The sequence below is a fragment of the Aptenodytes patagonicus genome, chromosome 11, assembly GCF_965638725.1.
Source record: "Aptenodytes patagonicus chromosome 11, bAptPat1.pri.cur, whole genome shotgun sequence".
NCBI classification, from domain to species: Eukaryota; Metazoa; Chordata; class Aves; order Sphenisciformes; family Spheniscidae; genus Aptenodytes; species Aptenodytes patagonicus.
In genome coordinates this window covers 97,737-111,673 of record NC_134959.1, presented here as the reverse complement: position 1 = coordinate 111,673, position 13,937 = coordinate 97,737, and the positions used below count along the sequence as shown (strand labels likewise).

The following is a 13,937-nucleotide window of genomic DNA, read 5'->3' as shown; positions in this document are numbered from 1 at the left end:
ACTGGATTAGCAAATTGGTCCTGCTACCAGTGTTTTGGAAGCAAATACTGAGTTGTAAATGTTTACTTCCTACTCTTGTTGCCTCTTGGTGCGTCTAGCACTTTGTCAAGCTTTGTCTTAAGTTTCATGAAGAGTTCTTGATTACAGTGTGTCTGTTCCTTGTAATTCTCAGAATGTATTTGCCACAGAAGAGATCCCTGAATTACTTCCCACTGGGGGTGTTCTCAGTAGAGAAATGGGAGTTGCCAGTATTGCTTCAGTAACATCTGTGTTAGTAACAGGAAGCAGGCCTGAATGGTACCTGCTTGCATGTCCACAGGAAGATGACAGAATGCTCAAGATATCCCCATGCCCTGTTGAGATAATTCCTTCCTTGAACAAAGTTTGCTGATTACCTTAGTATATAATGTGTTTGCGAATACAAATTACTCTGGTAGGCATCTGATTGCGTCTTACCATAGATATGTTTGTCTCCCAAACAACTTCTGAATTCTTCACCCTTTTAATATCAGTAGGCGACTTTCATTCAGAAGCTCAGTATGGCAAAGATTGATTTGGCACCTGACTCAGAAGACTGAAACCTGGACAGTAAATGGAAGGATAACAGAAACCTTTTTTGTGTATTCACTTTAAATATTCAGTGGTGTCCTTGTGATCATTCTGTGTTTCCCTTTCAAGTCCATGTACAGGGGAGTAAGTTTCTGTCAGAACTTTCTTTTCTTCTCCACAGTGCACCTCAAGGATATTTAAAGTTCTCCTAGCTAGAATCTTTCCCTACGTTAGCATCCTTTCATATTCAGAAATTATATCTTCTTGCGGGGGGGGGATTAAACAAAAATAGCACAGATACCTTCTTTGGTCTGGACACCCCTCACAACAAAAACTTAAACTACAGAGATTTGAAAATTTGACTGGTGCTTATGAAGAAGAGCTACAGTTGCAGCAGGAGTTGTGGAACTGTCGCTACTTTTTGTTGGCTTTTCTGTTTCTTTACCCTTTGTGCCTTCCCTTAACAGAGCTGCTTCTCTGACTATTGCAAGTATCCAGTACCCGATATGTGATACTGACATGGATATAATGGGCTGTTTGTGTCAAATAGCAGCTGCTGTGACAGCCAGGGTGTTCACCATGTGTGCTGGCATTCAGTGTGTATTGCACTGGCTACAAGATGAATTTTTAAATTTCTAATGTGATTGTATGCCAGTTTGGGTTTCACACCACATTGTTTTCTCTCAAAGGGAAAGCATATTTTTCTACTTCAAGCTTTAACTATTGCCTCTGGAACCTGTCAGCCTTGATCATGTAGATCAAGGATGTAGATGATGTGCTGAGGATGTAGACGAAGGTCCATCCAGGGGGTTGCCTAGGGTGAGGCAGTCAGCCCCACGCATTATGACTGCCTCTGCTAAGAAAAAAAGGAGGGTAATTGTCATAGGCGATTCCCTTCTGAGGGGAACAGAGGGCCCAATATGCCGACCGGACCCATCCCACAGCGAAGTCTGCTGCCTCCCTGAGGCCCGGGTCAGAGATAGAAGTGGTTGAGTCCCCATCCCTGGAGGTATTTAAAAGATGAGTAGATGAGGCACTTAGGGACATGGTTTAGTGGGTGGTGGTGTTGGGTTGATGGTTGGACTCGATCTTAGAGGTCTTTTCCAACCTCAATGATTCTATGATTCTATTCTATGACGTTACTAGGAAACTCCCTGGTCTGGTATGGCCTTCTGATTACTACCCGCTATTGGTTATACGGGCTGGCAGCGATGAGGTTGCAGAGAGAAGTCCTGAAGCGATCAAAAGGGTCTTCAGGGCACTGGGGCGACTGGTTGAAGGATCAGGAGCACAGGTAGTGTTTTCCTCAATCCCTACAGTGGCAGGGAAGGATACTGAAAGGAGCAGGAAAACACACCTGATTAACATATGGCTCAGGGGCTGGTGCCATCGGAGGAATTTTGGCTTTTTTGATCATGGGGAGGTTTACATGGCACCGGGCCTGCTGGCGACAGATGGAGTTCAGCTGTCTCGCAGGAGGAAAAGGATTCTCGCTCATGAATTGGCGGGGCTCATCGAGAGGGCTTTAAACTAGGTTCAAAGGAATAAAACCAGGCTCACTAGAGATGAGCCTAGGGGTGGCGTGCCAATGCTGGGGGCGAAATCGATAGCCCAGCTCAAGTGCATCTACACCAATGCACACAGCATGGGCGGCAAACAGGAGGAGCTGGAAGCCATTATGCGGCGGGATAGATATGACTTAGTCGCCATCACAGAAACATGGTGGGGTGACTCTCACGATTGGAGTGCTGCAATGGATGGCTATAAACTCTTCAGAAGGGACAGGCGAGGAAGGAGAGGTGGTGGGGTGGCCCTGTATGTTAGGGAGTGTTTTGACTGTATAGAGCTCAATGATTATGATGATGGTACGGTTGAGTGTCTATGGGTAAGGATGAGGGGGAAGGCCAACGAGGCAGATATCCTGCTGGGAGTCTGTTATAGACCACCCAACCAGGATGAAGAGGCGGATGAAGCATTCTACAGGCAGCTGGCAGAAGTCTCACAATCGCTAGCTCTTGTTCTCATGGGGGACTTCAACTTCCCGGACGTCTGCTGGAAATACAACATGGCAGAGAGGAAGCAGTGTAGGAGGTTCCTGGAGTGTGTGGAAGACAACTTCCTGACGCAGCTGGTAAGTGAGCCTACCAGGGGAGGTGCCTTGCTTGACCTGCTGTTTACTAACAGAGAAGGACTGGTGGGAGATGTGGTGGTCGGAGGCCGTCTTGGACTTAGCGACCATGAAATGGTAGAATTCTCAATTCTCGGTGAAGTAAGGAGGGGGGCCAGCAAAACCACAACCATGGACTTCCGGAGGGCAGACTTTGGCCTGTTCAGGACACTGGTTGAGAGAGTGCCTTGGGAGACAGTCCTGAAGGGCAAAGGTGTCCAGGAAGGCTGGACGATCTTCAAGAAGGAAGTCTGAAAGGTGCAGGAGCAGGCTGTCCCCATATGCCGTAAGAAGAACGGGCGGGGAAGACGACCAGCCTGGCTGAACGGGGAGCTCTTGCTGGGACTCAAGAAAAAAAGGAGAGTCTACCACTTGTGGAAGAAGGGGCAGGCGACTCAAGAAGAGTACAGGGATCTCGTTAGGTCATGCAGAGAGGAAATTAGAAAGGCAAAAGCCCAGCTAGAACGCAACCTGGCTGCTGTCATTAGAGACAACAAAAAATGTTTTTACAAATATATTAATGACAAAAAGAGAGCCATGGAGAATCTCCATCCTTTATTGGATGCGGGGCAGGGGGAGGGAGAACATTGCCACCGAGGATGAGGAAAAGGCTGAGGTACTTATGCCTTCTTTGCCTCAGTCTTTAATAGTCAGACCAGTTATCCTCAGGATATTCAGCCCCCTGAGCTGGAAGACAGGCACGGCGAGCAGGATAAACCCCCCCATAATCCAAGAGGAAGCAGTTAACGACCTGCTACGCCACCTGGATGCTCACAAGTCTATGGGGCTGGATGGGATCCACCTGAGAGTGCTGAGGGAGCTGGCAGAGGAGCTTGCCAAGCCACTCTCCATCATTTATCAGCAGTTCTGGTTAATGGGGGAGGTCCCAGATGACTGGAGGCTTGCCAATGTGATGCTCATCTACAAGAAGGGCTGGAAGGAGGATCGGGGGAACTACAGGCCTGTCAGCCTGACCTCGGTGCCGGGGAAGATAATGGAGCGGTTCATCTTGAGGGCGCTCACAAGGCATGTGTGGGACAACCAGGGGATCAGGCCCAGCCAGCACGGGTTCATGAGAGGCAGGTCCTGCTTGACCAACCTGATCTCCTTCTATGACCAGGTGACCCGCCTAGTGGATGAGGGAAAGGCTGTGGATGTGGTCTACCTGGACTTCAGTAAGGCCTTTGACACCGTCTCCCACAGCACTCTCCTAGAGAAGCTGGCGGCTCACGGCTTAGACAGGTGTACTCTGCGCTGGGTCAAAAACTGGCTGGACGGCCGGGCCCAGAGAGTTGTGAATGGAGTTCAATCCAGTTGGCGGCCGGTCACGAGCGGTGTTCCCCAGGGCTCAGTACTGGGGCCGGTCTTGTTCAGTATCTTTATCGATGATCTGGATGAGGGGATCGAGTGCACCCTCAGTAAGTTTGCAGATGACACCAAGTTGGGCGGGAGTGTTGATCTGCTCGAGGGTAGGAAGGCTCTGCAGAGGGACCTGGACAGGCTGGATCGATGGGCCGAGGCCAATTGTATGAGGTTCAACAAGGCCAAGTGCCGGGTCCTGCACTTCGGCCACAACACTTCAGCCCATGCAGCACTACAGGCTTGGGGAGGAGTGGCTGGAAAGCTGCCTGTCGGAAAAGGACCTGGGGGTGCTGGTCGACAGCCAGCTGAACATGAGCCGGCAGTGTGCCCAGGTGGCCAAGAAGGCCAAAGGCATCCTGGCCTGTATCAGAAATAGTGTGGCCAGCAGGAGTAGGGAAGCGATCGTGCCCCTGTACTCGGCCCTGGTGAGGCTGCACCTCGAATACTGTGTTCAGTTTTGGGCCCCTCACTACAAGAAGGACGTCGAGGTGCTGGAGCGTGTCCAGAGAAGGGCAACGAAGCTGGTGAGGGGTCTGGAGAAGAAGTCTTATGAGGATCGGCTGAGGGAACTGGGGTTGTTTAGTCTGGAGAAGAGGAGGCTCAGGGGAGACCTGAGCCTCTACAACTCCCTGAAAGGAGGTTGTAGCGAGGGGGGTGTCAGTCTCTTCTCCCAAGTAACTAGCGATAGGACGAGGGGAAATGGCCTCAAGTTGTGCCAGGGGAGGTTTAAATTGGACACAAGGAAAAATTTCTTTACTGAAAGAGTGGTTAAACATTGGAACAGGCTGCCCAGGGAAGGGGTTGAGTCCCCATCCCTGGAGGTATTTAAAAGACGTGTAGATGAGGCGCGTAGGGACATGGTTTAGTGGGCATGGTGGTGTTGGGTTGATGGTTGGACTCGATGATCTCAGAGGTCTTTTCCAACCTTAATGATTCTATGTTAATAAAGAAATTCCGTATAGAAACTGCCATTCCAGATACTGGTTTTGGTTTTCCCTTTCCTGGCCTATCCTAGATTTTGTAAGTGAATCACATGGCTCTTGACAAGAACTTGGACCAGTGATCCATTCAGTCAGGTCTCCAGAATGTCTCTAAAGGCGTTCAATGAATTGCTCCTTTTCCTGGTTTGAATATGGTCCATAGGTAACGAGCTGGTTTGTTCATTGCTTTATTTACAAAGCCCTGTGCGGAACCTGTGAGTGTCATTAGCTAAACGCCTGGACTCTGGGCTGGTGTTTCCTGGGTCACAGACCCAGCTTACGGCTAGTGCCAGAAGAGTAGCTCGGCCACGGGCTGGGAGTCAAACACCCTTTCCACCAGGTCTTTGCATTTGAAATGTGTAACACCAAGCCATGCTTCATCTGCAGAGTGGTCAGTCATTGCTCCTGTGTACATGCAACTTTTTAGGTGTAGATTTTTCTGTAAACTCAAACTCTTTTGCCAGGTAGTGAACTTTGAACAACTTGTGGTGGTTTTTAGACAACTTGAAGAATTCAGAAGACTTAACTTTTTGGCAAGGCTTTTGTCTTCCAGCCAGTGGCAAGCAAACCTATATGGTGCAATAGTACAGGCTACTCTTGATTGGTTTTCAGATAGGAATGGTGCTATGGCAAGAGAGATACATTTGTTAGGGGATTAGGCTTGAATAGACATTACTGCCAATATTCCTTTTGTACATGGCTTTTTTAGAAAAGAAACAAACCCAAGGGCATTGCATTTGATATCTGCAAGAAGCATATCGGTTTGATTTATGTGGACAAGAAAGAAAATTAAGGGGTTTTCAAATTAGCATTTTGAAACCCTGCAGCAGTAATTCTTGCTGAAGTGAAAGATGAGAAGAATAAAAATAATGAAAAAATCAGATTTCATCTGCAGAAGGGGCAAGTGTGGTGGGATAGAGTATCCAGCTTTTTCAGGAGGGTAACCCACAGTACTGTACCTCAGAGTATTGAGCAACCTGTAGAACTGTGATTTAATTTGTGTCATGTGAAAAGCGCTTATCCCTTTACTGTATTAAGGTTCTTCCTGAATTCTGATGGGCAAGAAGTATATTGTTCAGTGCATAATTGCAAAAGCCTCAGTCCATTCAGCAACCAAATTGTAATGTTTGAGGGTTTTGGTTTTTTTTTTTTTCCCCTAGGAAATCTACATGCAGACTACTTGAAGTGTTCTTTTTGTGAGTGACATTCAAGCATTTATGGTTCCTGAGCCATGGGTCACATGCTGGAAAAGCTGTTTTCTGGCAAGCATAAGGCTTTAATAGCAGAAGAATTGGAATCTAGGGGTAGTCAAGGGAAACTTGGGCAAGGTATTTGGAGATCCAGTCAAATCTCATATTCTTCTTGGATTCTGCACCGAAGGGTATAGAATACATCAGGGTTTACTGTGTCGGAAGTCAGCATTGTTCGGTGTAATCTATTATTTATTCTGGTTTCTAGTAGCTTGCCTGTTATAGGAGATGGATACACAGGTTTGTCATTTCCAAGATTACCTCAGAAAGCTCTTTTGAAAGTTTGGTGTCGTGTTCACTGCTATCTGTAGCAAAAAAAATTAAGTGATAATATAAGCCTTAGTTACATATTTATAAAAGTGCTTGGCTCTAAGCTTCTAGATCTCAACAGAAGGTCCTCAAAAAGACTGAGAGCCTGCATTTGAACTGAAGAAGTCTCTGCAAAGAGAGAAGCATTGATGGCATTACACTCTTTTGAACCAATCTCTTGTCCCGTGTCCATCTCACAAAGCAGGGAAAGAAAAAGCAGTTCATAAATCAAAGATTGTGCAAAGAGCTCTATCTTAGCTGGACTAGGATCTTTTTCCAGGAGTTCCAAGAAGATGAGCAGAGTGTCAGAGTGACTGGTGACGGTGCAGGTGATAGCACTGTTTGAATTTCCGTTCTCAGCTGCTGTTTTCCTTTTTGGGGGGGATTGTTTGTTTTTTTGTTTTGGAAACTATTTCCCATTTTATTTTGGAAAGCATGGGATCTGGTCCTTGCTTATAGGCTTTCCAAATTATTTCAGAAGACTTCTCATCTCATTGAAGATATAAAGTGGATGGCATCATCAAGAGTGAAGTCATGCCAATTACAGAGGCAAGTTACACTTTTTGTGATACTGAGTCAAACTTGGATTCTGCTTCTAAGACACATGAAATGGTACCAGGTAACTTCCATGTGGTCTTGAGATTAAAATTTGATGCAATTAGAGCTAAACAACTAAACCTGGACAGGCAGAGAAGAACCTCATGAAGTTCAACAAAGTGAAAAGCCAAGTCTTGGGACTTGGGGAGGAACAACTGCAGGCATTAGTACACGCTGGGGGCTGGAAAGCAGCTTTGTGGAGAAGGACCTGGTCACCCTGGTGAGCAACAAGCTGACCATGAGCCAGCAATGTGCCCTTGTGGTAAAGAAGGCCAACAGCAACTTGCAGTAAAGGCCAGCAGCAACCTGGGCTGCATTAGGAGGAGTGTTGCCAGCAGGTCCAGGGAGGTGATCCTTCCCCTCTACTGGCACTGGTGAGACCACACCTGGAGTGCTGTGTCCAGTTCTGGGAATACAAGAGAGACAAGGACTCACTGGAATGAGTCTGGCAAAGAACCACTAAGATGATTAAGGGACTGGAGCATCTTTCATCTGAGAGAGCTGGGACTGTTTAGCCTGGAGAAGGCTCAGGAGAATCTTATCAATGTGTATAAATACCTGATGGAAAAAGATTAAGGTGATGGAGCCAGGCTGTTTTCAGTGGTGCCCAGTGACAGGACCAGAGGCAGTGGGCACAAACGGAAACACAGGAGGTTCCCTCTGAACATCAGGAAACACTTTTTCACTGTGAGGGTGATGGAGCACTGGCAGAGGTTGCCTAGGCAGGTTGTGGAGTCTCCTTCGAGATATTGAAAACCCAACTGGACGAGGTCCTGGACAACCGGCTGTAGGTGGCCCTACTTGAGCAGGGAGTTAGGCTAGATGATCACTCCAGAGGCTTGTTCCAACCACTTTGAGTTGGTGATAAAAAAGATTTAAAAAAAACCTCAGAAGTCTGATTTCCATTTTACTAGTGCTAATGGATGGACTGACTTTGGAAAAAGTGTGTATTTAAAGTCTTAAATATTTCCATTACTGTTTTGTATGATTTAATGCCGTACTTGCCATGGAGATTAAACTCACTTTCTAATCAGTGTAACAGGATAGAAATATCTGTACTGAGTTGTTGGCAAGTTGAACAGCAGTAATCATCTGAGCTCAGTGATTTGGCATTACGTACCTTAAACTCCTGTGGATTCTGAGCATTTGTTCAATTTGTTTTGGAAAGTTTAGGTGAATTTGGCTTTCACAAATTTTTTTTCTTCAAAAAAGGCATTACAAATCATTGGGAACATGGCAGAAACTGTGTCTTTGTCATACCTGTGTGTCATAGCATCTCATTTGGATACCAGAAGAGAATAGTTAGGCCTGGGGAGGGCAGGAAGGGGACGGATTGTGCTTTCTGCTGAAATTTATCTGAATTGGCATTAAGCTACACTGGCTAGCTCTTTATTTCCTTTTCTTTACTGGTTTAAAGAAAGGGCAGAAAGACAAGACAGTTTTCCAAATGTTTTTTCTATTTAAAAAAAGCACCACCGCAAAAAAACACAACAGACCAGCAGTAGCAGCAGCAATGGCATGTATTGCTGACAGTCACCTGATTACATCTTGAACTTTAAATTGATGCATGAATATTATTCTCGTGTATGAGTTTTGGAGTATGCTTACAGTACATATCAAATTGCTATCTCTGACATTGCTTTTAGTCACATTGGAAGCTTCACGAAATTAGGATAACTCCTGAAAATCAACTAAAAATTATGACGGCTGACAGATATTGGTATGAATAAACAGTGTTTTCTACTGGTTAAGGCAGCTGATACTTCATAAACTAAAATTTAAATCCTAGTCCAATCAAGGAAGGAATAAGAATAGATTTCCAAGTAAACCAGCTCTATCAGGGAGCAATCCTTTGGGTGGATTTGAAGATACATATCAAGGTTTTCTTCCTTTATCTGTTAAATACAGCCTATTTATGGGTTGAGATTTGCCAATAACTTTCTGATTATATTTAGGGCTGACTAGAGTCTGCAAGGCCTGACGTCAGTTTATTAGTCAGTAGAAGCTCCAAGAGACAATTTCTGAACTGAGAGGAAGGGGGTTATTTCATATACAGCCTTCTGGTTAGCAAGTTGATGTATTTCCTTGTAAAACAAAAGCGGGGGAAAGCAAAATTGCCCTAATCAGGCTTAGCAAACATGGAGCGGTAAGAACTGGTTTTCTGGGTCAGCTGTATATCAACTACATTGTCTTTTCAGGCTAGAAAGTTTGTTGTTTTGGACCATAACTTTGAGAGTAATCGTGTTTCTGATCCAGAGGTCCTATGTGTGAAGTGAAAGAGTTGCAATGTATGTGCTTGAAATACCTGAGGTCATTTTACTTCTTAAGGTGTGTGCTGTTGACTGCAAAGGAAGTCTGGATGACTAGATACTTGTAAATGGTGCATGTTTTATGAAATCAGTCCTGCCTTAATTATGAGATGGCATTTGTAAAGCTGTCAGTAATAGTGGAAATACTATAGTATAATCATTAAAAAGAATCAGAAATATTTTTGTTCTTCAGTTGAGAAGAAGCGGAAAAGTTTGGTACATACAGTAACAAAATATTTCACGTTAAGACATGCAGTATAAGTGATGTATGCAAGTCAACAAAGTTTAGTAGAAAACAGGTCTTACCGAACAAACTTGATCTTGATGCTTTGAAATTTCAAGCTTGGTTGCCAAAGGCATTAGTCATTTGTTGCAGTGTGTGATGTTGGATGGTGCTCTGAGCAACCTGATCTAGTTCATGTCCCTGCTCATTGCAGGAGAGTTGGACTAGATGGCCTTTAAAGGTCCCTTCCAACCCAAACCATTCTGTGATTCTATGTTCTGATGTCATTGGTAGAAAAGCAGTGCACAAACGAATAAAACTCGTTGGCTGCAAATTGGAAACTGTTATTCAGTGTAAGCATTTTTTTGGATGAGGGGTTAGTGTATGTCTGAATGAAGAAAGGTAAACTTGCACTGTTCAGTTGCTCTGTTAATAATCTGCGACTAAAAGAAAGGTAACAACTCAGGAAGGCATAGATGGAAGGAGTGATGAGTACTGAGAAGTCAGTGCAACAGGTTGATCTAGATGGTTTGGCATACAGTATTCTCTGGAAAACACTGCTTTTCAGTATCACTGGATGTATTTATGTAAAAGCCAAGTGTACTAAATACTAAAGAGGAGAGGAAGGAGGCTATAACTTGCAAAAAGTACAATTCAGGAGGACTCGTGGATTCAAGGGATATGAGTGAATGTGCCAAATAGTTGAGAGCAGGTTTGATCTAGGGATATAAATACTGTTGAGTAGAACCAAGAAGTCTCTGTATGGTTTTGCGTAGCCAGTGCATGCATACAGCGAACAGTCGTGGTGCTAGTGCTTACAGAATGTTGGTAAGCTAAAAAAAAATCCGTGGTAAAAATTATTTTGAGTCAAAGTAGACTGCAAGAAAATTCTAAAAGCACGTTGAGCCTCATCTTTGAAGTTTGAAATGGTTAGCCTTATGATTTATAAACACCTGTTTAAAGAATAGGTGACAAGTTGAAGTCCAGTGACCGTAATCTGAAGCTAGGCGCTTTTAGGTTAAAAATGAGGATTTTTAATGGTGGATAATCAGTGAACCACTGGAGCAATTTATTTTAACTCCTATCTTACATTTTCAGTGCTTAGTCTTTTACACGAAGATTTTTTTTCCCTGAAGTAAAACTTCTAAGTTAGCGAGAAACTCTGTTATTTTTATTGCAGAAAATAACAATTCAGCGTCTCTGGAAGAAGTGTGACAAGAGGATCAGAAAACATCTTTTCTGTTCTGAATATACTAAACCTGATATTTCAGGAGAACTTCCTCTTATTGCCATTTAGTCAAGTTAGCCACTGAATCCTTCCTATGATCTGTTGTAGTTCTAAAAACATTTTTTCTTTAAATGTATCGTTTGAGTTAATTTGCCAAAGCATGAGAATCTTGCACTGATGAGAGCTAAAGAGAATGGGAAATTTCTTTTTTCTTTCTTTTTAGAAGTCATTCTTCAGGAGGATGCTCATATGCTTTGCTCCCAGCTGCATTTGGAAGAGAAATTTAAGTAGAGTTCTTTTATATCTTTCAGTCATTATATGTAGGTTTTTTTAATTATTTGGTGTCTGCTTTTTGTGTAGTATTTCTGGTTTTGTTTGTTGTCATTGTTTCCTCCTGGTGCTCCTTAAATCATGGAATGGGAATTATCACCATGGATTGTATGGCTTATGCCTATTGCTTTTCCTCTCTGTTTCCCTTCTACAATGTAATTCTTCACGTGCTACAGTTCTTAAGTGCTAGTTGAGAAGCAGGAAGCACAAACCCTAAGGATGCGTGCTTGCCAGACCTTTTCAGAGGAGCAGAACAACCAGTATGTCAGTATTCCTTACACTTTAGCTGCAGTGAGACTTGTTTAATCTTTCTTGCGTTCTCAAACTACTTTCTTTTATGTTTTGACAGGAGGCTGGAGCCCACAGAAAAACCCCTTCAGATTGTGTATGACTACTTGGCTGGGTTGGGTTTTGATGATCCAGTCAGAATTCAGGAAGAGGCAGCAAACTCTGATCTCAGCTGTATGATTCGCTTTTACAGTGGTAAGAAATTGTGTGTGTGCACACTGTCGCTGTTCCTGTAGCTTTAACTATGAGGTGGAACTCAGCTGAAGCCCAAGTCAGTGACCTATTTGGTTTATAGATGGCTACATCAAACACTCAAAGTACCAGTAAGCATTTCTTAAAATAACGAGTTTTCAAGATTAATAGAAAAAAACACAGTTCTGTAGTTCTCTTGATCCTATCTATGGCTTGAGAAAAGACAGCTCCACAGGAAGACACAAGATTTCTCTGTTGTCTTTAGTTTCCAGCGTTACGACAAATGCCTTAGAGCTCCTAATGGGATCAGAAACATATGGCAGTTCAGTCTAGAGATGTCTGAAGATTGTCTTTCCAAAAGGTGTATGGATATGGGCAAGGAAGGTCCCGGTCAGATACCTTCACAGCCTGTAAATAGAGAGTGAAAGTGCCAGCTAGTTAATGATAATGCAGGCTGCCATTAGAAACCCAGTGCATTTCATTGCAGAAGCGAGACTTCTGAATGGCCTATTGTGTCAGTTTGAGCAGGATACCATGTGCATAAGGAGCAACAGAATTATAGTCATAAGCCCGTTGGCATATGGTGCTAGCAGTCAGAAAAGGAATTCACTGAAGTGGAGAGGAAATATAAAAGAAATAAGGGGGAGGAAAGCTGATAAGGAAATTATTTCATTACTTTTAAATACTTCACCTGTGTATTTTTTGCATTTCAGAAAAAAAATCTAAGTGCTTTTAATGAAAAATTGTTCTTGCATAGTGGAGCTGGGTAGCCTGACTAAGCTGCTACCCATCATTTGTTTATTCAGCGTCAAAAAATAGAATCATAAGAATTCAGCTTCTCCACCCCTTTACCTGAGACAAACCCCTTCTACACTGCTCTGCACACAGCTCCCAGACAGAAGTATAATGGAGATGGGAAGAAGTATGACATGCGTACAGTCTGGATTTATAGGGCAAGGACTAGGGAAGTTACTTCAGCAGAAGGGAAGTTACAAGAAGCAGAAGTTACTTCAGCTGGAAGGAGGAGAGGCGTCAAGCATAGGGCTGTAGAGAACTTTTGAGGAACAAATGAGCAATTCGGTTTGGGTAGGTCAAGCAGGAACTGCTGAAGATTCAGGAACAATGACTCAACTTCATGGAAGCAAGTAGGTAGAAAATGGAATTGCGTCATTTCAGTCAGCATGGGAGGGTAGTCCTGCTTAGAAAGAGGCTGTGAAGGAAGAAGTACGAGCACTGAAGAGTGTTGAGGAGACCTGTTTTAAGAAAGTAAAAGCAAATGCTGACAAAGTGGCTCTTAAAGGTAGGGGAGGAATTAGAGAGAATGCTATGGAGGATTATGTGATAATTTTGCAAAGCCTGCAGCTGAGAACATAAGGGATGAAGTAATGCATTTTAGCCAGAGAAACATTACTTAGAATCATAGAATCACAGAATGGTTTGGGTTGGAAGGGACCTCTAAGGATCATCTAGTCCTACCCCCCTGCCATGGACAGGGCCATCTTTCACTAGACCCGGTTGCTCAATGCCCCGCCCAACCTGGCCTTGAACACTTCCAGGGATGGGGCATCCACAGCTTCTCTGGGCAACCTGTTCCAGTGCCTCACCACCCTCATCGTAAAACATTTCTTCCTTATGTCCAATCTAAATCTACCCTCTTTCAGTTTAAAACCATTGCCCCTTGTCCTGTCGCTACAGGCCTTGGTAAAAAGTCTCTCTGCGCCTCTCTTAGAAGCCCCTTTATATATTGAAAGGCCGCAGGGAGGTCTTCCCGGAGCCTTCTCTTCTCCAGGCTGAACAACCCCAACTCTCTCAGCCTGTTTTCACAGGAGAAGTATTCCAGCCACCGGACCATTTCCGTGGCCCTCCTCTGGACCTGCTGGAGTGCTGAGAGCAGCCTTCATATTTCTTTCACTCCTTGGGGATGTCTCTTGGATTTCTCTGCTCTCTTCCCACATTTCTGTCTGCCTTTCTCATGTGATACATTGAAAGATACATAGCCCAGTAGAAGCCACTTATTTGATGGTTTCTGTGACTTTAGCTGACTCAACAAGAGTTTGAAATTGCTTTTCTATTGCATCTGAATAAAGGATGTTTGGCAAGTGTATAAGTCTGCTAAGGTCTGTAATTACCTGTAAATTAAAAACACGCTACGT

The 13,937-nt window shown here is 44.1% G+C and overlaps 1 protein-coding gene across 1 annotated transcript in view; it reads left to right on the top strand.

Moving 5' to 3' along the window:
• The window catches only part of PHLPP2 (PH domain and leucine rich repeat protein phosphatase 2), a 43,570-nt gene that overhangs the window by 2,791 nt on the left and 26,842 nt on the right, over positions 1 to 13,937 (top strand). Inside the window, exon 3 of the mRNA XM_076348843.1 lies at positions 11,654 to 11,787. Within this exon, the coding sequence (XP_076204958.1) occupies positions 11,654 to 11,787 (134 nt within the window). The remainder of the gene's footprint in view (positions 1 to 11,653; positions 11,788 to 13,937) is intronic.